The sequence below is a fragment of the Pan paniscus genome, chromosome 10, assembly GCF_029289425.2.
Source record: "Pan paniscus chromosome 10, NHGRI_mPanPan1-v2.0_pri, whole genome shotgun sequence".
Lineage (NCBI taxonomy): Eukaryota > Metazoa > Chordata > Mammalia > Primates > Hominidae > Pan > Pan paniscus.
The window spans coordinates 10,273,659-10,299,414 of NC_073259.2; the positions used below are offsets into that span (position 1 = coordinate 10,273,659).

Here is a 25,756-nt window from a genome sequence, read left to right on the forward strand (position 1 = left end):
CTGCCTGGGTCTGTCACTATCTGTTCATTCTTTTGAGTTAAGGCAGTGTTTCCCGAATTAATGTGACAATTAGATTTATCTAGACCAATTGTTTAAAATATAGATTCTCAGGCTCTACCCCAGAACTGAGTCAGAATCTTCAGGGGAGGCCTGGGATTCTGTATTTTTAACAAGCTTTTGAAGACATTCTTATGATCACGCAAGTTGGAAATTGCAAGACTAGGACATCTCCAATTTTAAAGTTCCTCGTAAATCAAGCACAGGAGAAGCAAGGGCATAGGTGGATGATGGTGGTAGTGGTTAGAGCAGATTTGCCTTTGTTAGGCACTAATGGTGTAGTAAGTGTTTCTTAAGTTTTACTGTAAAAAGAATTACTCCTTGGTTTTATTAAAAAGCAGGTTCTTGTAATTTCTCCTGTCTGTATTTCCACCCAACTCTCAGATCCTGATTTAGTGGATTTGGAGATTAGCCTGGGTATCTACATTAAAAAAAAAATCACAACTGATTGATTCTGATGTAAGTGGTTCTCAGGCCTCATTCTGAAAAACATTAGCTTATTTTCCATCTATTTCTCAGATCATAGTCAGTTCTTCGAGGAGCTTTGAAGATGTGGGATGGAGGAGTTTTGTTGGGGCTAAAGGGAGAGACGTATCTAGTACATACTTTGCTGGGACAGCCTTGCATGGCTGGATAAGTTCCCTGACATACTACATCCTCTGTGACAAGAGCTTATAAGTTTTAAGATGTAGTGGGTAAACCGTTAGAGGAAATTAGGATGGAAAGGAATACCCAGGTAACTAAGGAGGGGCTGAAATGTTTTCTCTCCCACCCCTGTCCTCTTCATTTGCAGAAGAAAGTATGAAATTAGCTCTGAGGCAACAAGAAAATGTGAACAGCACACTGAAGAGGGCGAAAGATGAAGTACGCCCTGTTCTAAAGGCAATGGAAACCAAGGTGAATGAGACAAAGAAGCACAAAACCCAAATGAAACTCTTCCCACACTCACAGCTTTTCAGGCAATGGGGCGAGGATCTTTCTGAGGCCCAGCAGAAGGCGGCCCAGGACCTCTTCCGGAAGTTTGGTTACAACGCGTACCTCAGCAACCAGCTGCCTCTCAATCGCACCATCCCCGACACGCGAGACTACAGGTGGGATGAACCAGGCTTGGGCTTCTAGGGTCCTCAGTTTGATGTGAGGATGAGCTTTGGGAGCAGTGAACATTGAAGGTTGGGGGAGTGGGGGATTGTTGGGGAAGGGGTTCAGGCTGAGCAAAGTTGTTGTTTTCAATTTATTTTATAATGACAGCTCAGAGAAGATAACCAACTGATCCAAATATTTACAGACCCTTGGGAAAGAACAGAAATGTCAGAGGAGCAGAGGTCCTTTGCAGCTCTGATCCAGAGAAACAGAGATATGGTGGGGCTAACTGATAATTTTACAGATGAGGAAACTGAAGCTGAGAAGGGACTTGCGCAAGTCACACCAAAGCCAGTAGCTCTACCTCCTTCCCTAGGACTTTGCTCAAATTCTCTACTTGAATTCCTCTTTGCTGGTAAATCTAATTTGAAGAGCAATCCCTCTCCCTCTCCTTCTGTTTCCCTTTCCTATTGATTTTTTTTCTCATTCTGTGTCTCCCACCCTCCTTCATAATACTTTTTTAGAAACAGCTTTGTTGAGATGTAATTCACATACCATGCAATTTATCCATTTAAAGTGTACAATTTAATGTTTTTCAGTATATTCACAGAGTTATTTACCATTCCCACAATCAATTTTAAAACATTTTCATCACTTTAAAAAGAAACGGCATTAGCAGGCCCTCCGCATTTTCCTACAACTTCCTCATCCATAGGCAACCACCACTAATCTACTTTTTATCCCTATGGATTTGTCTGTTCCGGACCTCTTGTATTCATTGAATCATGTAATATGGGGTCTTTTGTGACTAACATTTTTCACTTATCACAGTGTTTTCAAGTATCATTCACATTATAACACATATCAATACTTCGTTCCTTTTTATTGTTAAATAATATTTCATTGTCTGGATTATACCTACCGCATTTCCTTTATCCATTCATCAGGTGATGAACATTTGGATTGTTCCCACTTTTTGACCATTATGAATAATACTGCTATGAACATTCATGTATAAGTTTTTGTGTGAACAAATGTCTTCTTTTCTTGTAGGTGTACCCGATGGGTAGAGTTGCTGGGCCATATGATAATTCTGTATTTAGCCTTTCAAAGAACTGCCAGGTGGTTTTCCAAAGTGACTCCATCATTTAACATTCCCTCAAGCAGTATATGAGAGTTCTGATTTTTCCACATACTCACTAACATTTGTTACTATTTTTCTTTTTAACTATAGCCATCCTAGTGGGTCTGAAGTGGTATCTCATTGTGATTTTGTTTTAAATTTCCCTGAGGCCTAATAGTGTGGGACATCTTTTCATGTACTATTGGCCATATGTATGTCTTCTTTGGAGAAATGTCTATTTGGAGACGTTCTTTTTTAAAAAAATTGGCTTATTTATTTTTTTATTATTGAGTTGCAGAGTACTTTATATATTCTAGATACAAATTCCTATCAGAAATATGACTTGTTAATGTTTTCTTTCATTGTGTAGATTGTCTGTTCACTTTCTTGATGGTCGTCTTTGAAACACAAGAGTTTTAAATCTTAATGATATCCAATTTATCTATTTTCTCCTTGGTTGCTTGTACTTTTGGTGTTATATCTAAGAGACCATTGCTAGGTACAAGGTCGCAAAGGTTTACACCCATGTTTTCTTCTAAGAATTTTATAGTTTCAGTCTTAAATTTAGGTGTTTGGTCCATTTTAAATTAGTTTTTGTACATAATGTGACAAGGAGGGTCCAACTTCATTATTTTATGTATAGCTATTCAGTTATCCTACTACCTTGGTTGAATAGACTACTCTTTCCACATCAGATTGTCCTGCCACCCTTCTTGAAATCAATTGGTGATAAATGTAAGGGTTTATTTCTGGATATCAATCCTCTTTCGTTGCTGTATAGGCCTATCCTTATGCCAAGAACACATTGTCTTAACAATTGTAATTTTGTAGTACATTTTGAAATTGAAAATGTGAATCTTCCAACTTTCTTCTTCTTTCTCAAGACTGTTTTGTCTATTCTGGGACCTTGAATTTCCATATGAGTTTTAGGATTAGTTTGTCAATTTCTGCAAAGAAACCAGCAGGATTTTGACAGGGATTTCATTAACTCTGTAGCTCTGCAGATCTGTAGATTTGTGGAGGACTTCATTTAGAAATTAGATCTTCCAATCCACGGCTGTGAGAAATCTTTCCATTTATTTAGGTCTTTAATTTCTTTCAACAATGTTTTGAGTTTTCACAGTATAAGTTTGTTCACGTCTTTTGTTAAATTTATTCCTAGGTATTTGTCTTTTTGATGCTATTGGAAATGTGACTGTTTTTAAAAATATTTTATTTTATTTAAATTGGCAAAATTGTATATCTTATCATGTACAATATGATGTTTTGAAATGTATACACATCGTGGAATGGCTAATATATATCTAAGTTAACATATGCATTACCTCACAATTATTTTCAGTGAGAATACTTAACATCTAGTCTCTTAGCAATTTTCAAGAATACCACATATTGCTATTGACAATAGTCACCATGTCGTACAATACAACTCTTGAACTTATTCCTCCTATCTAACTGAAATTTGTATCCTTTAACCAACATCTCTCTAACCCCTCTTTGCCCAGCCCCCACCCTGGCTCCTGGTAACCACCTTTCATTCTACTCTCTTTCTGTGAATTCAACTTTTTTAGATTCCACCTGTAAGTGAGATCATGTAGTATTTGTATTTCTGTTCCTTGCTTATTTTACTTAACATAATGTACTCCACATTTATCCATGTTGTCACAAAAGACAGAATTTCCTTCTTTTTTTGTGGCTGAATAGTATTCCATCTATTATGGAATAGTATTCCACTATTATGAATAATGATCCAATGAAAATGGGAGTGCAGTCTCTCTTCAATATACTAATTCATTTCCTGTGGAGATATACCCAGTATAGGATTGCTAGATCATACAGTAGTTCCATTTTTAGTATTTGAGGAATCTCTATACTGTTTTCTTTATTGGGTATACTAATTTACATTCCCACTAACTGTGCAATGGTTCTATTTTTTCCACATTATCGTCAATACTTGTTATCTTTTATTTTTTGATAGTAGTATTTTTGATAGTAGTATTTTGATAGTAGTATTTTTCTAACAAGGGTGAGATGATAGTGCAATGTGAGTTTAATTTGCATTTTCCCTGATGGTTAATATATGGAACGTTTTTTTCATAAAGCTCTTGGCCATTTATAGTCTTCTTTTGAGAAATGTTTGCTTAGGTCATTTGCTGATTTTTATTTTTCTTGTTATTGAGTTGTTTCTGTTCCTTATATATTTTGGATATTAACTTCTTATTAAATATATGGTTTGCAAATATTTTCTCTCATTCTGTAGGTTGTCTCTTCATTCTTTTGATTTTTTTCTTTGCTGTGTAGAAGCTTTTTAGTTTGATGTAATGCTATTTGTCTATTTTTGTTTTTGTTGCCTGTGGCTTTGGGGTCTTATCCAAAAAGTCATTGCCCAAACCAATGTCCTGGAAAATTTTCTCTATTTTCTTTATAGGAGATTTACAGTTCTGGGTTTTATGTTTAAGTCTTTAATCTAGTTTCAGTTGATTTTGTATATGGTGTGAGATAGGGTTCAGTATTACTCTTTTTAAACGTGGGTATTCCGTTTTCCCAAAACCATTTATTGAAGAGGCAGTCCTCTTTCCATTGCGTTTTCTTGACATCTTTGTTGAAAATCAGTTGCTTATAAATGTGTGGATTTATATCTGTGTTCTATATTCTGTTCCACTACTCTATGTCTGTTTTTATGGCAGTATCATGCTGTTTTGATTACCATAGCTTAATATAGTATATTTTGAAGTCATGTAGTGTAATGTCTCCAGCTTTCTTCTTTTGGCTAAAGATTGCTTTGGCTATTCAGGATAATTTATGGTTCCATTTAGAACTTTTAGAGTTGTTTTTTCTATCTGTAAAAAAAGGTCTTTAGAATTTTGATAGGGATTGAATTCAATCTGTAGATCACTATGGGAGGCATGAACATTTTAACAGTATTAATTTTTCCAACCCATGAACCTGAGATGATTTTTCTTTTTTCTTTTTTTTTGAGACGGAGTCTCTCTCTGTCGCCCAGCGATCTCGGCTCACTGCAAGCTCCGCCTCCCGGGTTCATGCCATTCTCCTGCCTCAGCCTCTCCGAGTAGCTGGGACTACAGGCGCCCACCACCACGCCCAGCTAATTTTTTGTATTTTTAGTAGAGACGGGGTTTCACCATGGTCTCGATCTCCTGACCTTGTGATCTGCCTGCCTCGGCCTCCCAAAGTGCTGAGATTACAAGCGTGAGCCACCGCCCCCGGCCTGAGATGATTTTTCATTTATTTGTGTTTCTTTAATTTCATTCACCAGTATTTTATAGTTTTCAATGTAGATATCTTTCACCTCCTTGGTTAAATGTATTCGTAAGTATTAAGTGTTTGTATAGCTATCATATATAGAATTGCTTGATTTCCTTTTTCGACAGTTTGCTGTCAGTGTATAGTAAGGCTACTGATTTTTGTATGTTGATTTTGCAACTTTACTGAATTTGTTTATTAGTTTTAACCATTTGTAGTGGGTTCTTTAGGGCTTTATATATATAGATCATGTCATCTGCAAACAGGGACAATCTACACTTCTTTTCCAATTTTGATGCCTTTTATTTCTTTCTCTTGCCTGATTGCTCTCGCTAGGACTTCTAGAAGCATGTTGAATACAAACGTGAGAGTGAGCATTCTTGTCTTGTTCCTGACCTTAGAGGAAAAGCTCTCAATTTTTCCTCATGGAGTATGATGTTAGCTGTGGGTTTGTCATATGACCTTTATTGTATTGAAAGTACAATTCTTCTATACCTAATTAGTTGAGATTTTTTATCATGAAAAAATGTTGAGTTTTTGTGAAGTGATTTTTCGCATCTATTGAGATGATCATATAGTTTTTGTCCTTCATTCTGTTAATGTGGTTTATTACATATAGAGATTTGTGTATGTTGGACTATCTTTGCATCGCATCCCTGAAATAAATCTCACTTCATCATGCCATATTGGCCAGGCTAATTAGTCCTGCTGTGAACAGGACCACCTACACAATTTGCAGAGCCCAGTGCAAAATGAAAATGAGGGACCTTCATTAAAAAATAATTAAGAATTTCAGGATGATAAAAGTAATGAATGAAATCAATAGGGGAGACCTATGTGTGGGGTCCTGTGTGACTGCACAGGTTGCATACCATAAAGCTGGCCCTCCCAATGTAATATACATTCTCACACTGGGATTTTCTAAGGGAAATTATGTGGCTGGCATAATTTGCCTTGGAAAATCCCAATGTAAGAATACATATTTTGCGATTGGTTAAAGCCTGTTTGCATGTATACAAATTAGTTTATGTGTTCCACACGACAGTAGTTTCAGGCAAAATTGTGATATGAATAAAGTTTATCTTTCCAGCTGTAGCACATAGAACTTACCTTATGTCCTTAAGCCATTGTTCTCTCCCATTGCTTGAGATGGTACAGTGTGATTCTCCACTGGGAGGAGTGGCTAGAGATCTGTTCCTCTAGATGTCATCCAACCAACAAACACTTTTTCAGTATCTTCTGCTGCACTGTTCAATATGATAGCTAATAGTCACATATGGCTACTTAAATGTAAATTAATTAAAATTATTTGCTTGAGGTGGTACACTGTGATTCTTTGCTGGGAGGAGTGGCTAGAGATCTGTTCCTCTAGATGTCATCCAACCAACAAATACTTTTTCAGTATCTTCTGCTGCACTATTCAATATGATAGCTACTAGTCACATATGGCTACTTAAATGTAAATTAATTAAAATTCAATTAAGCATTTAGGTTTTGGTTACATTAGCCATATTATAAGTGCTTGATAGGCACATGTGGCTAGTAGCTATCATTATGTATAGGATAGATATAAAACATTTCATCATTGCAGAAAATTCTACTGGACAGTGCTGGTCTACACATTCCAGGCCAGGTACTGGTGATGCAGGGAGGAGGGAGAGATTATTCTTTTGGAACCACGGGAGGCACATTTCCTACCTCTTTTGATTGATATACGGTGGGTAAGAAAATGTGGGTACGGATAAGAGAAGTGTCGTGAAAGCGTTTCGAATATAGCCGAGAATATGCAAAAGATGCACGGGAAACAGGGCAGAGGAGAGAAAATCTGAAGTCACTGATGTGATTATGTGGATTAGAGGAAAGAGAAGTTCAGCAGAATTTTAATCAGTCTTCCATTTAACATAATCACCTATTCTTACTCGCAATTAAATACAGATTTATTGTATAACCATCCCGTACCAGACATTAAGAACTGCCACTAGGCTTTAAAGAATTTAAGGTTCATCTCTGCCAGGCTTCTCTGCCTGTGCTTTAAATATTCATCATCCTCAGGCTTTAGTCCAAGGCTCGTTTCTGCTGGTAGTTAAGGTGATTTTATCCACTTACGAATTCGCCACTTACATGGCAGTGACTCCCGAATCCACAGGACTGTAATCCAGACTGTTCTTCTGAGTCTCCAGGGCCATATATGTAGTGACCTACCAGGGAATTCCATGTGGTGACTCAGAGGCATCTCAGACTCCACATGGCCAAACCTAAGCTGATCCACTTCTTTTTCTCCTCTTATTGCTCCTAGCTCAGTGAATGTTGCCATTGTCTAAGTAATAATGACAACAAGAACAAAAATAACCAGCAAAGTGGTAAGAATAGCAGATAACCTTTATGGAGCTTCTTTTATTCTGAGCACTTATGCACATTACCACATTTGAACCTCATAATAATACTATGATGTGAGGATTACTCCTTCTTCTCCTACTATTACTACCAATACTACTGCTACTAACCACCACCCTCACCATCTTATAAATAAGGAAAGGAAGAGAAGCACAAAAAGATCATGCAGATAGAAAGTGACAGCTGTGACTCGGGTGAACACAGGTCTTTCTGGAGACTCTACTCCTACTCTTACTGTACCACCCTCTTACAGCATTGGTATCACTTGGGAGCCTGGAAGAAATTCAGGATCTCAGACCCCGCTCAGACCTACTGATGAGAGGCTGCACTTTAACAAGATCCCCAAGTGATTTGTGTGTGGGTATTGCTAGAATCTGAGAATTTCTTTGTGGTCTAGTATTGCCCCTTCAACTTCCACCTGCCCACCACATTTGAATAATGAATGGGATGAGGAAATCAGATTGAAAGTATCTTCCTTTCGCTTCTTTCTTTCTCCAGGGTTGGCCTTAGGTGAGGTCTTCACACCTTCCCACCTGTATTATGGCGTCCACATGTGGCTGATTACCTTCTGTTGTCCTCATGGCAGCCTGAATGGTTTCTTTAAAATGTTAATTTGATCATACCAATCCTTTGCTTAAAACCCTTTAGTCCCTCTAGGATGAAGTCCAGTCTTCCTAGCTTCCAATGTCCAGTCCCTCTGGTCTGTCCGTCCTCATATCTCTTGGCACTACTACTAAGCAGGGCAGTTCTCCAAGGAGTGTGTGCTTTTTCGTGTCCCTGGCATTCACCTGCATTTTGGCTTTTGCCTAAAATTCCCTTGCAATTTCAGAGGCTGCAATTCAAATGCCTGCCAACATACATGTTGTGAGCATTTTGGGTGAGGGCGATGGTGAACGGGTGAACAGTGAGCTACGCTGTGAGTAACTGCAGCAACCCTGGTCCTGGACAGAGCAGGGGCTATCTCCTGGAAAAGTGGTTGCCGTGAGATAAATATTTGCTTTGTCAGAGAGACAAGAAATCTGGATTTGTATGTTGGCAACTACTTGAAGTTTTTAAAAAATGTGTGGATTGAGGCTTCCTTCCACAATGGCAAAGTGTTGAGTGCAACATTTTCTTTCCCTAGCAAAACAACTATCTGACTGGAGAAAATTATAATTATTTAAATTTTTTTTACAAACTGTCCTAAGGAAATATGCAAATGGAAAAACATTCTTTCAAGAAAATCTACTAAATATCCTTCAGAACAGCAGGAGTCTGTGGCATTGGAGCCGTGACTTGTTCCCCCCACCCACTGTCAGCACTGTCTTATGGAAACTTCTCAAGGTTATCTGCTCTGGTGGCTGTGGTCAAGAAGGGGGCTCCCTGTCCCTGCAGGTCCTAGCATACATAGGTCCTTGGTATCACCCCAGGAAGGGCAGGCCACCCACATTTCACGCCTTCTCCTTCCTCCGCTAGGAATGCAAAAGCTCTATGCCTAGTGGAGGTGATTGAGAGAGACAATTGTGACTCCCTTCTTCTACTTTGCCTCTACTCATAGGGTGAAATTTCAACTCCAGGTGCATGAGTCCAAGAACACGGGGCTCCAGTTGCCCCTTCTCCAACTTGCTGTCAGAGTGGAAGTTCCATACCAGAATGCACAAGCTAGGAAGACCAGGAGCTCCAGGGGGCTGCCACCTCCTTCCCCCCAGCCCACGTCTACCTGTAGAGCAGGGTGTCATTCTAGAAGTTGGCTTCTGTCTGCACCTCCGGCTTCTGTGCAGTGGTGCAGAAGTTCTGTTCAGGAGGAAAGGCAGGATGAAAACCTCCCCAGCTGTATTTAAGGGACTGACCTTATTTAGAAGAGAGGGTAAAGAATTCCAGCTCAATGATGTTGTCTGAAACAACAGAGATCTTGGTGGAGAAAATTAAAGAGTATGCTCATAGCTCCATAATACTAGTAGCAACAAGCAAAATGGCAGAACAACCAGAAATTTAACAGGAAGAATCAGGGAAAAAGATTGCCAAGAAGAGCCCTCCTTGGATCACACTTATCTCTGGGTTGTCTAGAAGTTTGTGTGCAAGCCCCAGGCTGAACCTGCTCAGGAACAGGAAGACTGAAAATCATTTGCCAACTGGAACACAGATCCATCAGCAAACAGCTGAAGCCCCACCAGCACTAGGGGCTTAAGCCCAACCTCTGAACAAATACTGCTTGAACAATAAACTACTCTGACTCAGAGGCAACTACTAGGAAGCCAGGATTAAAAATAAAATCATGCACATCCCTGGTAATCTGGAAGACTATGTGCATACCTAAGGCTGTGCTCTCTCAGGAGTTATCACAGAGAAGAAAATCCAAGCTACCAGTATGTGGGTCAAAATGTAAACTCCCTGAATTGTGATTGCAGCCTCCATGCCACATATATCCAGGAATCTAATCAACCAAGGAGGTTTAAATCCAATCTCTGATGAATAAGTGGCTTATGATGACCCAGAAGCAACCCCTAGGTAGCCAGGCTAAAAGGGAAAAACAAGAAGAGAAAAGAAAAAAAAAAAAGATCAAGATCATGAGCATTAAAGGCTGAACACTGCAGGAGAAATAGATTTTGTAGACTCTGCAAATTAGTTTAACTAGGTTACCAATTGAATAAATAAACAACGAAGCAAATTACAATGACATCTACTCCTGGGTTATATACAGAGTTACTAGATGCTTTGTCTAAAATGATAAGTTTTTAATAAGAAATTATGAGACATACAAAGATACAGGAAAGGGTAATAACTCATGCACAAGAGAAAACAAAGCAACAGACTTTAGAAGGGGCCCAGATATTGGACTTATCTGATAATGACTTCAAAGACATCATTATAAATATATTCAAAGCACTAAAGTTAGCCATGTCTAAAGCATTAAAGGAAGGTTATAATGACAATGTCTCATCAAATAGAAACTATCAATAAAGACTTATACATTATAAAGAGGTTCCAAATAATCCTTCTAAAACTGAAAAGTACAATAATAAAAATGAAGAGTTTGACTTTCATTTTCTGGTCTGGCTTTTAAGGAGCTTAGAAGTCCCCACTGTATCCTAACAACAAGTAAAAAGCTGAAAAAATGGAAAAATAAACTCTTCTCAGCTCTTTTAGAGAAGTGACATGGCAGGGCAAACTGCTTCCCCCAAAATTGGAGAGACAGACAGGTGGATACAGAGAATCAGAACTTTACCAGAGCAGAAACCCTGGGAACCAGTGCTAGGATAGGAAAACCTGAACTGTAAATTGGTGAATTGTGGACAAGTCTGAGAATTAAACACTCCAGGGAGACCCAGTCAGAGAGCTTGTACACCTGTGTACATTTTACCCCCGGGACCTCTACCAGATCCTCACGGTAAATATCAGAGAAAAATCTCCTCCTGCCTCTGGGAGGGAGGAGAGAAGAGGTGGAAAGGAATCATTTTGAAATATGCCAGATTATTCTGTTTTTCTTAACAAGGTCTGCCTGAAAGAGAAACTATTTTACCAGAGCCTAACCTGCTGGAGTTTTATGATAGCCTAACTGCTGTGGTTTGAATGTTTGTCTTCTCTGAAACTCATGTTAAAATGTATTTGCCATTGCGACAGTATGGGGAGGTGGGACCCTGAAGAGGTGTTTAGGTCATGAAGGCTCTGCTCTGGTGAATAGGCAAATGCTCTTAGCACGTCATTATCATGAGAGGGGGTTTGTTATCATGGGACTGGGCTCTTGTTCTTTTCATCCTCTCTTTGTTCATTCTGCCATGTGATACCTTCTGCCATGTTATAATGCAGCATGAAGCCCCTCACCAGAGGCCAGCACCTTGACATTAGACTTACTAGCCTCCAGAGCCAGGAGCCAATAAATTTCTATTTATTATAAGTTACCCAGTCTCAGGTATACTGTTATAGCTGCACAAAATGGACTGACACTAACCTACCTGGGAGAAGGGGAACATTCAACTCCAGCCTGCTTTAGCTTTCTACATGGTGGAATGAAAATACCCAACTTTAGCTCCCTCTATCCTTTTACATGGGGGAAAATATTTACACTTAAATTTATGATCAACTGATTCTTGACAAGGGTGCTAAGACCATGTAATGGGAGAGAGAATAGTCTCTTCAACAAATGGGTGCTGAGACAAGTGGATATCTAGATGCAAAATAATAAAGTTGGATCCCTCATCACACCATACACAAATATTTACACAAGATGGTCATAGATGTAAATATAAGAGATAAAACTATAAAACTCTTAGAAAAAAATGACAGCAAATCTTGGGAGATAGGGGTTGGCAAGAGTTTCTTAGGTATGACACCAAAAGCATAGGTGAAACAAGATTGAAAAGTTGAACTTTATCAAAACTAACTTTGTTTTTCCTGAAATAATACCATCCAGAAAGTGCAAAGACTGCCCATGGAGTGGGAGAAAATATTTGCAAACCATATATCTGATAAGAAGTCTAGAATATATAAAGAATGCTTACAAAACTCAATAATAAAGAAATTAAAAATGGGCAAACATATAGAAAAAACTTTTGGAGCTGATAGATACGTTTATTACCTTGATTATGATATTGTGGGTGCGTGCCTATGTGCAGTTTGTGTATATCAACTAAACCCCAAAAAAGCTATAAAAAGGGTAAACCAGTGCCTACCATATGGTAAGCATTTAGTAAATATAGGCTAGTTTGCCACCTGTCTCTGGTGGTGAAGTAGAGGGTGTGTCAAAGGTGACTGGGGTCTGAGAACATGGGAAAAGGGCTGTGGCAATGACAAGAAGAAGGCTGCCAGCAAGGAAACTAATCCGGGTATAGAAGAGGAACGGGAATTCCTTTTGAAGTATGTTGAATGTTCCAATGGAAACATCTAGCAAAGATTAATAAAAAAAGATTTTATCCCCATAACAGGAGAATTTTGGATAAATGAATATAAAATCTTGCTACTGTGATAAGCCACTAAGAGTTTTGCTTTCCAGTGAGTTTGAGGGGTGGATGAATTGGTCGATATAACATCATACAGAGTGAAAGGAAAGATTGGATAGCAGTGTTGAAGTAATTAAAAAAAATAATATGTTATAAAAATGGTCTCTTATAGATGTCTTCGGAAGACATATCCTTCCCAACTCCCATCCCTCAGTGTCATTCTCATATTCGTGAATGAAGCTCTGTCCATTATACAACGGGCCATCACCAGTATCATCAACCGGACACCCTCTCGATTGTTGAAGGAAATCATCTTGGTGGATGATTTCAGCTCAAATGGTGAGCAACGTGATCAAAGAATAATTGTAAAAATGACCACTTATCATCTGTGCTTGGCTGGAAAGAGGTTTTGGCTTAGAGTTTAGGACACCTTGGGTTTCTCATGTAGGGAAAACAAAAAGATCATTTGTTAAGGGTCTATTTGTGCTAGCCACATTTAATCTTCACAAAGTCAAGACAGAGGATAATTATCTCTACATGGTTGAGGAAACTGAGACACAAAGTGATCACACAGTGTGCTTAAATTGGGCTGCAACCCAGTGGCAGAGGTGAGAGTTAGGCCAGGAGCGTGTACCTCCAAATCTACCTGTACCTCTTTTTTTTTTTTTTTTTCTTTTTCTTTTTCTTTTTTTTTGAGATGGAGTCTTGGTCTGTTGCTCAGGCTAGAGTGCAGTGGCGGGATCTCGGCTCACTGCAAGCTCTGCCTACCGGGTCCACGCCATTCTCCTGCCTCAGCCTCCCGAGTAGCTGGGACTACAGGCACCTACCACCTTGCCCGGCTTATTTTTTTGTATTTTTTTAGTAGAGACGAGATTTCACCATGTTAGCCATGACGGTCTCGATCTCCTGACCTCGTGATCCGCCCGCCTCGGCCTCTGAAAGTGCTGAGATTACAGGCGTGAGCCACTGTGCCCGGCCACCTGTGCTCCTCTTATGCACCATGAAGAAGCCTGGGGGCTGAAGCAGAGTCTAGAGAAGGACTCCAGATACCAGGAAGGGACTTAGAGTTGCTCCTTATGAGGAACAGACCACTCTCCCTGGGTCATTAAGCCTGGAGAAAAGAGAGATTTGGGTGCTGACTCTTCATAGTGGCAACAGCTCTTGCCCACAGGGTGCCCGTGCCCCGAGTCTAGCCCACCCAAGGAAGAGATGTGGAAGATAACAGACCTGAGTCCTCACTTTCTGAGTTCATAATCCCGGCTTCTCCTTTGTAAGTGTTAGGTCCTTGGGTAACTCAACGTCTTCATATTCTGATTTTCTTGTACACAAAATATGGATGTTGATAATAATAACCATTTTATGAACTATAGTGAGAATTAAATGAGATCATAATGGCAGCTAACATTGCTTGTTCTAAGCACCTTACGTGTGTTAACTTTTTTTTTTTTTTTGAGATGGAGTTTCACTCTTATCACCCAGGCTGGAGTGCAGTGGCGGGATCTCAGCGCACTGCAGCCTCCACCTCCCGGGTTCAAGCAATTCTTCTGCCTCAGCCTCCTGAGTACCTGGGATTATAGGAGTATGCCACCACACCCAGCTGATTTTTGTATTTTTAGTAGAGATGGGGTTTCACCATGTTGGCCAAGCTGGCCTTGAACTCCTGATCTCAGATGGTTTGCCCGCCTCGGCCTCTCAAAGTGCTGGGATTACAGGTGTGAGCTACAACGCCCAGCCATGTTAACTATTTTAATCATTACAACAACCCTATGAGGAAGGAATCACTTTTTGACCCATTGCGTAGATGTGCAAAACTAAGGCATAGACTGATCAAGGAACTTGTTCAACATCTACAGCTGGTAAGTGACAGAATTGAGATTTGGCCATGATCTTCAGAGTCCAGAGCCCTGGTTCTAACCACTGTGTTCCCGTTATAATACATGAATTATGTAATGCATTTTGCACATGGTAGCCTCTCAGCAATTGTTGGCTCTTAGTTTTATTAATTTTGTGCAACAAATAAAAGAGAGTAGAATTAAGTTACAAAAACTTAGAGGTTTGGTCTAGCAGTAAGGAAGAATTTCTTGACTATAAGGGCTATGAAGTGGCAGCTCATTGGAGGCAGAATATGTTCCTTCTCTGAGGATCTTTAAGTACCAGATAGGTTATTGTACCTTCAACCTGTCTCTCAGGAGAGAGAGCAAACAAAATGACTGCTTAAACCTTCTTTTTTAGACTTCCACACTAAAAATACTTATATTCATCCTTTGCATACCTTCCTCTTTTTTTATTTCCAATGTAACTAAACAAAAAATAAGAAGGTACAATTTTTAGAGCAAAATTCCACTGAAAACCAAAGAAAAGAGACTGGTTTCATTCATTTCTGGGCATGGAGACTGGTACTGAATTGCACACCTGGTTTTCTGAGCCAAAAATAGGAGCATGATTAGAAAGACCTCTGCCTTGGACTTCTGAAAACACTCTGGCTCTGCTCCCTGCCTGAGACAACGTCGGGCAAGTCCCCTCACCTCTTTGGGACTCAGGGTCTTCATGAGGCAAATACAAGAGTTGAGCTGGAATACTGTGAAAGACATCTTTTTCTGTGAAAAAAAAAAAGTCAATACTATACTCTATGGCCTATACCCTATGTTCCATGGGGTGTAGATAAGACTTAATTCAGGATTTTTTCCTGTGGAACAATGCAATAAAAAAATACAAGATTACAAACACGGGGTAGACACATAAAGAAAAACCAAAGCTTTCTTATTGCTCTAAGCTGCACTCCATTGTAACACATTCCTCTCATTTAGGTCTGAAACCCACGTTTGTTTTTCACAGAGATGATTTGTTTGGATGGTCACAGAAAAGGGGACTGTCAGCCATTCTTTGGTGTTACAGGGACAGGAATTAGAGAGTCTCTGTCATTAACCACGAAAACACCAGCCAAATTGAGCCTACACTGAGCATAACTCAAATATCTGTTTTATGTTAAACAGGAGAATAAATGGAAGTCTCCACCATGTCTACTGAAAGAGAAACTCACTATCCATGTGAACTTGGGGGCAAGTGACTCAACCACTTCTCACCTCAGTTTCTGCATCTGTAGCATCAGGGAATAATGGTGCCTACCTGATAGGACCACTTTTGGGATTAAATAATACGTGTAAAGGCCTCAGGAGAGAGCCTGTTCCCATTACATGCTAGCTAGTGTTCTGCTCCTCGCCTATCTCAGTGTTATTTGTAGTACTTTTGAAGTGCCACAACCTGGTGCCAGAGGTTTGCCTCCTTTCTGTCTTTCCCTAGATGTTAAGCTTTATTCACATCACTCAAATATTTTGAGCTTAAATGTTAAATGTCACTCAAATGTTAGGTGAGGTGTAAGCTTTTTAAAAATTATATCAAGGTAGATGGAATGCTGTATTTTCTCCCTAATTTTAGGAAAATTTCACAATCAACAACTACATGTTGAGTTTCTACCATGTGCTAGCCACTGGGCAGGGAGGAGGATGTCAGAGAGTTCAAGTTTCCTTCTTAATTAATGAGGCAAGACACATCTGTGGAAAGATACCTTAATGTGTGAAGAATAATGTGACAAACCGAGTGAACCGTCAGTGAGCAAAAGAAAGCACGGTGTGGGGGTGTGGGGTGTGATGATCTAAGGAGTGTTCCTGGAGGAGGCAGGCTTGCATTGGGACTTGAAGCCTTCATAGGATTTGAGACAGCAGAGAAAATGAGGGAAGACTGGGAAACTGGGCTGGGGTGGAGAACTAGGGAGTGCAGAAAGAATGGTGTGAACAAAAATGGGGAATCCAGAAGCACCCTGAGCTGACCAGCTTGGGATAACAGGCTTTGGGGAGGAGACCAGTAGGAGGGCAAAGCTGGGAAGGGAGCATAGGTTGTCTTCAGAAGACCCGTCGAGGCGTCCTTAATTTGTGTGCTATATGATAGGCATTATTTTTCAGGAGGTGACTCAGAATCTATGGCTCATAAAAATTTGGAGTTGGAAGGGTCCTGACTATTTGGTACTTTTCTTGAAATTTTTTAATTTTTTTTTTCTAAAAAAGAGACAGTCTCACTCTGTTGCCGAGGCTGGTCTCAATCTCCTGGGCTTAAGCACTGATCTGCCTCAGGCTCCCAAAGTGCTGGGATTACAGGCATGAGCCACCATGCCCACTATGGTACTTTTCTCTAGGTTGAGGAGTCAGACACATCCAATGGGAAGTGACACAGGATGATGTAGTGACTGAATTAGAATCTAGATATTCAGGTTCAATGGCACCTCCTGTGGATTACTGACTAAAAGTAGTGCCTGGGTAAGTGTACAGACTGGCAACCTTGGCTACCCCAGCTTACTCCCAGAGGAAGCAAACAGCCTTAGATGTACTGGCCCTGCTTAGCACCTTCAATAATTGAGACAATTACTCTTGAGTGCAGCAGATCTAAAGTGGGGTAAATTTTACTGCCATAGTCACTTAGGTGTTGATTCCAGGTCTTGATCACTCTAGGTCTCACAAATATGCTCTTCTTTTGAGAGAGGAACTGGCAAGAATCTCGTTCCTTGGCTATGGGGAGAGAGGAGAGGGAGGGAGGACTTGATAAACCCAACCAGGTACTCACAGAGTTCTTGAGACACGGTGTTCTGGTGGCTAAACACAGCATAGGTTCACATCCAGGGCCTGCCACTTACTAGATATGTGACTTGGAAAAGTTTTTAAAACTCTTTGTGCCTCAGTTTCTTTATCTGTAAAGTGGGGATATTGTAGTGCCTACCACATGAGATACTTTCAGAATTAACTGAATTAATTTTATCAATGAGTAACTCAGAGTCATTTGGTTAGATATTTTGCATACTGCTAAGTGATTTGCATGCAAGTTGTTTACTTACACGTGAGGAAGTCAGTGGTAGGCTGAGCCCAAGAACAAAGCCATAGACAAGCTTTATTAAAAGAGAGGGAAGAGAGGGAAGAAAACTACCTGTAAACAATCTAGGAATAGTGAATCTTGTTTGCATAATTTTTGGGCTAAATTTACTAGCTAGAAGCTGGCAAAGAGATTAATCTGTGCATTCTGTCCCAGTTGGTCCTTAAGTAGGTCAACTGGGAATATCTAAAACAAAACAATTTTAGTCATTTATGGATTCTCCAGAGTCTTGAGAGTTTAGCTATGAAGATGTTCCAGGCCTTCCTGCAGTGTTTTCCATCAACCTGTGCACCTTAGGCTAGATCTGTCCACTCATTCTCTCAAGAACTTCTCAATGTGAAAAAGCACTTATAACAGTGCCTGACACGTAGTAAGCAGTATTATCATTTTAAGATAGTTTAACTGTCAGGGAAAGGAAATTAGGAATGATCACAGTACACCTCAGGTGCAAGGGAGAAGAGAGGCAGGTGCAGGGGAAATACTACTTATTTTCTAGTTGACTCTTAGAATTGCCCATTTTATGCTGGAGGTAGTCCAGCCACTAATATATGATAGTATAAAACTTTTGTATCATGTTGATTGTTGCACTCAGAATTTCTATCGGTGTGCACTTGATTGACAGGAGAACTAAAGGTACACTTGGATGAGAAGATTAAGCTTTACAACCAGAAGTATCCAGGACTACTGAAAATAATACGGCATCCCGAAAGGAAAGGTCTTGCTCAAGCCCGCAACACTGGCTGGGAAGCTGCCACAGCAGACGTGGTCGCCATCTTGGATGCTCACATTGAAGTCAATGTTGGGTGGTAAGGCTCAAAGAGGCTAGTTCTTCTGGAAAGGGCAGAGAGGACATATTGTGCATGTACTGAACACAAGACAGGATACTGTGGACACAGGGAAAGTCAGCACCAGGCCTTAAATAAAGGGAATCTCCAAAACAGCATGCTTTTATGCAGGGATTTTGCTTGGCTAAGAGAAGTAGCATGGTGGAGAGTATTGACAGTTGGATCATAATGCTGACTTTGCCAAATACTTTGTGAATTTGAGTAAGTCACTTCACTTAACTAGACATTGTGTCTTTAACTGTAAAGATGAGGAGATTAGCCTTTGGTTATTTTAAAGGTTTTTCCTCAGCCATGAAATTACATAATAAAATAAAGAGAACTATGTTCTTTAGAGAATGTGGAGAATCAGACAGGAAAGAAGCATCATTTTGGAAACAGGGAGAACCAAGAGATAACATAAATTCAAGGAGTAATATACATACTGAGAATGCTGCTTCACAACGGCCTGGGGGTGTTACCTGGGTACTAATTTCAAACCTGTTCTCGATGCGGGTTGGCTGCTAGCAGCTTCAGCTATCCCGAAAGGTACAGAGATTCTCTGGACTCTAGAGAGTTCTACTCACAACCCAGTACAGCCTAAATGGAGGAGGTACTCAATGTCAGGGCAAGGTGCTTGGAACAGCTTTATCTGCTCTCCCCTACTGCTTGTCCTCATATCCAAGCTGGGCTTTCTGCACACTCTTGTTCTAGGGCAGAGCCAATCTTGGCTCGGATTCGGGAGGACCGCACTGTGATTGTGTCTCCTGTGTTTGACAACATTCGTTTTGACACCTTCAAACTGGATAAGTATGAACTGGCAGTTGATGGGTTTAACTGGGAACTCTGGTGCCGCTACGATGCACTGCCACAAGCCTGGATTGATCTGCATGATGTCACTGCCCCAGTGAAGTAAGTCTGAGGAGGTTCAGGGAACTTGAGTAGCATGTGGGAAGGCAGGAATGAACTGAATGGATTTTGTTTATCTTTGGTGGTAGTAATTGGGGTGACGTGGAAGGAGGGGAGGGGATGAGGTGAAGGACAAGGGATAGAGGGAAAAAACCCCAATAAGTTATCCCAGTTAAGAAATCACAGACACTTTGGGATATTTAGGGACTTTCAGACAAAAATCAAGCAAAACATTTAAAATTTTGGAAAACATTTGGGCCATTTCAAGCTTTAGCAGACTATGAAGTAAGGATACCTAGAAGAAAAAGATGTAATTTCAATATATTTTGAGAAGGGTTATGATAACGCAGTGGGCCAGGGAAAGCTACATGCACTTAGTCCTGCCTGAGAGTTTAGGGAAGGCCTTCATGATAAGAACAGACTTAGGTAGAGTTCTGAAGCCCAAATAATCATTGAGCATCCCACCCCTCGCCTCCGCTCCTTATGGAGAGATTAGTGACTCTTGCTGTGTGCTCTGTAGGAGTCCTTCAATCATGGGCATCCTGGCTGCTAACAGGCACTTCCTGGGAGAGATCGGGTCTCTGGATGGTGGAATGCTCATCTATGGAGGAGAGAACGTGGAGCTTAGCCTGAGGGTGGGTACATTTCCCTTTTCTTTATGGGACAAAGCAGAAAGGGGAATAATAGAAAGGTAGTAGGACCCCTGGAATCCTAGAACAAGGCTGAATGTCATTGGCTCAAAGGTGGATACATTCTTATGTTTCTAGGCAACTGGGCCAAGGACGGGGGGCAATAGGACTTCTGGAGTGGACACTCCTGGTATAGCCCATGTAATCTGGGAGGTGGGGTGGGAAGGGGTCAAGTTGGGATTGAATAGATAGATGTCCCTATTTCACTTGAGGACTCTGGGCATTTTTCAAGCATCTCCTGGGATAAACTTAACCTTGGAGCAGACAATTCTCTAGAAGGCCAAAGACAGCAAAAACAGGAGTGGGCAGCGTGACCAGGGAATGCAGACGTGTGGGCAGCCAGCCTGCTTCTGTACTCACAGCCAGAGCAGCTGACGTGATAGCCTGAGTTTGTGCTGAGATATAGTCTAATCTAAGACAAATAGCCAGGTTTTTATCATTATATAACTGAAATCCTCAAACCCGGCCAGTCACGGTGGCTCACACCTGTAATCCCAGCACTTTGGGAGGCTGAGGCAGGCAGATTGCTTGAGCCCAGGAGTTCAAGGCCAGCCTGGGCAACATGGTGAAACCTTGTATCTATTAAAAAAGAAAGAAAAAGAAAAAATAAATCCTCAAACCAGTGCTAGTTCTGACCAACTTCTGTGTGTCTGGAAAAATACTGGCTTCACACTTAAGCAGTGATGCCTCTTGTCTGCCCCTGACAGCTTCCCATGCTTGTTTAGGTTAAATGAACAACCTAAATTTAAAACAAATTAAATTTTAAATTTTTGTGGGTACATTGCAGGTGTATATATTTAGGGCGTGCATGTGATGTTTTGATATAGGCATGCAATGAATAATAATCATGTCATAGAGAATGGGGTATCCATCCCCTCAAGCATTTATCCTTTGTGTTACAAATAATCCAATTATATTCTTTTAGTTATTTTAAAATGCAAAATTAAATTATTATTAACTATAGTCATCCTATTGTGCCATCAAATAGTAGGTCTTATTTGTCTTATTCATTCTTTGTGACTATTATTTTTGTACCCATTAACTATCCCCTCTCCCCCAACTACCCTTCCCGGCCTCTGGTAACCATCCTTCTACTCTCTATGCCCATGAGTTCAATTGTTTTGATTTTTAAATTTCACATGTAAGTGAGAAATACAGTGTTTGTCTTTCTGTGCCTGGCTTATTTCACTTAACATAATGATCTCCAGTTCCATCCATGTTGTTGCAAGTGACGGCCTCATTCTTTTTTTTTATGGCTGAATAATACTCTATTGCATACTACATTTTCTTTATCCATTCATCTGTTGTTGGACACTTAGATTGCTTCCATATCTTGACTGTTGTGAACAGTGCTGCAACAAACAAAAGAGTGCAGATATCTCTTTGATTTACTGATTTCCTTTCTTTTGGGTATATACCCAGCAGTGGGATTGCTGGATCATATGGTAGCTCTATTTTTATTTTTTTTCTGAGGAACCTACAAACTGTTCTCCATAGTGGTTGTACTAATCTACATTCCCACCAACAGTGGACGAGGGTTCCCTTTTCTCCACATCCTCTCCAGCATTGTTATTGCCTGTCTTTTGGATATAAGCCATTTTAACTGGAGTGAGATGATATCTCACTGTAGTTTTGATTTGCATTTCTCTGATGATCAGTGATGTTGAGTATCTTTTCACATGCCTCTTTGCCATTTGTATGTCTTCTTTTGGGAAATGTCTATTCGAATCTTTTGCCCATTTTTTGATTGGATTATTAAATTTTTACCTATAGAGTTGTTTAAGCTCCTTGCATATTCTGGTTATTAATCCCTAGTCAGATGGGTAGTTTGCAAATATTTTCTCCCATTTTGTGGGCTGTCTCTTCACCTTGTTGATTGTATCTTTTGCGGTGCAGAAGCTTTTTAACTTGATGTTATTCCATTTGTCAATGTTTGTATTGTTTGCCTGTGCTTGTGGGGTATTGCAGAAGAAATCTTTGCCCAGACCAGTGTCCTAGAGATTTTCCTCATTTTTTTCTTGTAGTGGTTTCATAATTTGAGGTCTCAGATTTAAGTCTTTAATCTATTTTCATTTTATTTTTGTATATGGTGAGAGATGCAGACCTACTTTCATTCTTCTGCATATGAATATCCAGTTTTCCCAGCACCATTTATTGAAGAGACTGTCTTTTCCCCAGTGTATGTTTTTGGCACCTTTGTCAAAAATGAGTTCACTCTAGGTGTGTGGGTTTGTTTCTGGGTTCTTTATTGTGGTTCATTGGTCTATGTGTCTGTTTTTATGCTCGTACCGTGCTGTTTTGGTTACTATAGCTCTGTATTATAATTTGAAGTCAGGTAATGTGATTCCTCCAGTTTTGTTCTTTTTGCTAGGCATGGCTTTGGTTATTCTGGGTCTTTTGCAGTTTCACATAAATTTTAGAATTGTTTTTTCTATTTATGTGAAGAATGGCATTTTGATAGGGATTGTATTTAATCCGTATATTGCTTTGGGTAGTATGGACATTTTAATAATATTGATTCTTCCAATCCATGAACATGGAATATCTTTCCATTTTTTGGTGTCCTCTTCAATGTTTTTCATCAGGGTTTTATAGTTTTCATTTTAGAGATTTTTTTACTTCTTTGCTTAATTCCTAGGTATTTAATTTTATTTGTGGTGATTGTAAATGGAATTACTTTTAAAAATTTCTTTTCAGATTGTTCACTATTGGCATAGAAATGCTACTGATTTTTGTATGTTGATTGTCCATCCTGCAACTTTACTGAATTTATCAGTTCTAATAGTTTTTTGGTTGAGTCTTTAGGTTTTTCCAATATAAGATTATGTCATCTGCAAACAAGGGTAACTTGAACTTCATCCATTCCAACTTGGATGCCTTTACTTATTTCTCTTGTCTAATTGCTCTAGCTAGGACTTCCAGTAGTACACTGAATAACAGTGGTGAAAATGGGCACCTTTGTCATGTTCCAGATCTTAGAGGAAAGGCTTTCAGTTTTTCCCTGTTCAGTATGATATTAGCTGTGGGTCTGTTGTATATGGCTTTTATTATGTGAAGGTATGTTTCTTCTATACTTAGTTTTTTGAGGGGTTTTAAATCATGAATAGAAGTTGGATTTTATCAAATGCCTTTTCAGCATCAATTGAAATGATCACATGGTTTTTGTCTTTCATCCTGTTAATATGATGTTTCACATTGATGGATCTGCATATGTTGAACAATCCTTGCATCCCAGGGATAAATCCCACTTGGTCATAATGAATGACCTTTCTAATGTATTGTCAAATTCAGTTTGCTAATATTTTGTTGAGGATTTTTGTGCCAATATTCATCAGAGATATTGGCCTGTAGTTTTCTTTTCTTTTTTTTTTTAACGTGTCTTTGTCTTGTTTTGGTAGCAGGGTAATACTGGCCTCATAGAATGAGTTTGGAAATGTTCCCTCCTCTATTTTTTGGAAAAATTTAAGTAGGATTGGTATTGGTTTTTCTTTAAATGTTCGGTAGAAATCAACAGTGAAACCACTGAGTCCCAGGTTTTCCTTTACTGGGAGACTTTTTATTACAGCTTTGATCTCATTACTTGTTATTGTTCTGTTCAGGTTTGGGATATTTTTCCTGGTTCAATCTTGAACCAGGTTCAATGTGTCTAGGAATTTGTCCATTTCTTCTAGATTTTCCAACTTGTTGGCATACAGTTGCTTATAGGAGCTGTTAATGTTCCTTTAAATTTATGCAGAATCAGTTGTAATGTCTTTTTCAATTCTGATTATGTTTATTTAGATATTCTCTCTTTTTTCTTAGTCTGGATAAAGGTTTGTCAATTTGTTTAACTTTTCAAAAAACCAACTTTTTGTTTCATTGATTTTTTTGTATTTTTTATTTCAATTTCATTTATTTCTACTCTGACCTTTATTATTTCTTTTTTATTTTTTAACTTCCATTTTAAGTTCAGGGGTACTAGTGCAGGTTTGTTATATCAGTAAACTTGTGTCATGGTGGCTTATTGTACAGATTATTTCATCACCTAGGTATTAAGCCTAGTCTCCGTTAGTTATTTTTCCTGATCTTCTCCCTCCTCCCACCCTCCACCCTCCACCCTCCAAAAGGCCTCAGCGTGAGTTGTTCCCCTCTTTGTGTTCATGTGTTCTCATCATTTAACTTCCACTTAAAAGTGAGAACATGTGGTATTTGGTTTTCTGTTCCTGAGTTAGTTTGCTAAGGATAATGGCCTCCAGCTCCATCCATGTCCTTGCAAAGGACATAATTTCATTTTTTATGGCTGCATGGTATTCCTTGGTGTATATGTACTACATTTTCATTATCCAGTCTATCATTGATGGGCATTTAGGTTGATTTCATGTCTTTGCTATTGTGAATAGTTCTACAATGAACATACATGTGTATGATTTATAATCCTTTGGGTATATACCCAGTAAAGGGATTGCTGGGTTGAATGGTATCTCTGTCTTTAGATCTTTGAGGAATCAACACACTGCCTTCTACAATGGCTGAACTAATTTACACTCCCATCAACAGTGTACAAGCATTCCTTTTTCTTCACAACCTTGCCAGCATCTGTTATTTTTTTCTTTTTAATAGTAACCACCTGACTTCAAACTATACTACAGGGCTACAACAACCAAAACATCATGGTACTAGTACAAAAACAGACACATAGACCAATGGAACAGAATAGATAACCCAGAAAAAAGACCACACACCTGTAACTATCTGATCTTCAACAAACCTGACAAAAACAAGCAATGGGGAAAGGATTCCCTATTCAATAAATGGTGCTGGGATAACTGGCTAGCCATATGCAGAAGATTGAAACTGGACCTCTTCCTTACACCATGTACAAAAATTAACTCAAGATGGATTAAAAACTTAAATGTAAAACCCAAAACTATAAAAACCCTGGAAGACAACCTAGGCAGTACCATTCAGGACATAGGGACAGGCAAAGATTTCATGACAAAGATGCCAAAAGCAATAGCAACAAAAGGAAAAATGGACAAATGTGATCTATTAGTTATTTCCTACTACAATTTTGGATTTGGTTTCCTCTTGCTTTTCTAGTTCTTTAAGATGCATCATTAGATTGTTTGAAGTTTTTACTCTTTTTGATGTAGGCACTTAGAGCTATAAACATTCCTCTTAGTACTGTTTTTGCTATATTCCATAGGTTTTGGTATGTTGTGTTTCCATTATCATTTGTTTTAAGAAATTTTCCAGTTTCCTTCTTAATTTCTTCATTGACTCACCGGTCATTCAGGAGCATATTGTTTAATTTCCATGTGTCTGTATAGTTTCCCAAATTTCTCTTGTTATTGATTTCTAGTTTTATTCCACTGTGGTCAGAGAAGATGCATGTGATTATTTTTATTTTTTGAATGTTTTAAGACTTGTTTGTGACCTAACATATGGTCTGTCCTTGAGAATGATCCATGTGCTGAGGAGAAGTGTATTCCGCAGCCACTGGATGAAATGTCTGTAAATATCTATTAGATACACTTCGTCTATAGTACAGATTAAGTCTGATGTTTCTTTGTTGATTTTCTGTCTGGAAGATCTGTCCAGTGCTGA

At 39.4% G+C, this 25,756-nt stretch overlaps 1 protein-coding gene across 1 annotated transcript in view; it reads left to right on the forward strand.

The window, feature by feature from the left end:
* Positions 1-25,756, forward strand: part of GALNT8 (polypeptide N-acetylgalactosaminyltransferase 8) — a 137,622-nt gene that overhangs the window by 11,826 nt on the left and 100,040 nt on the right. The window contains exons 3-7 of the mRNA XM_063592961.1: positions 851-1,148; positions 13,007-13,173; positions 18,374-18,557; positions 19,287-19,484; positions 20,002-20,116. Of these exons, the coding sequence (XP_063449031.1) occupies positions 851-1,148; positions 13,007-13,173; positions 18,374-18,557; positions 19,287-19,484; positions 20,002-20,116 (962 nt within the window). The remainder of the gene's footprint in view (positions 1-850; positions 1,149-13,006; positions 13,174-18,373; positions 18,558-19,286; positions 19,485-20,001; positions 20,117-25,756) is intronic.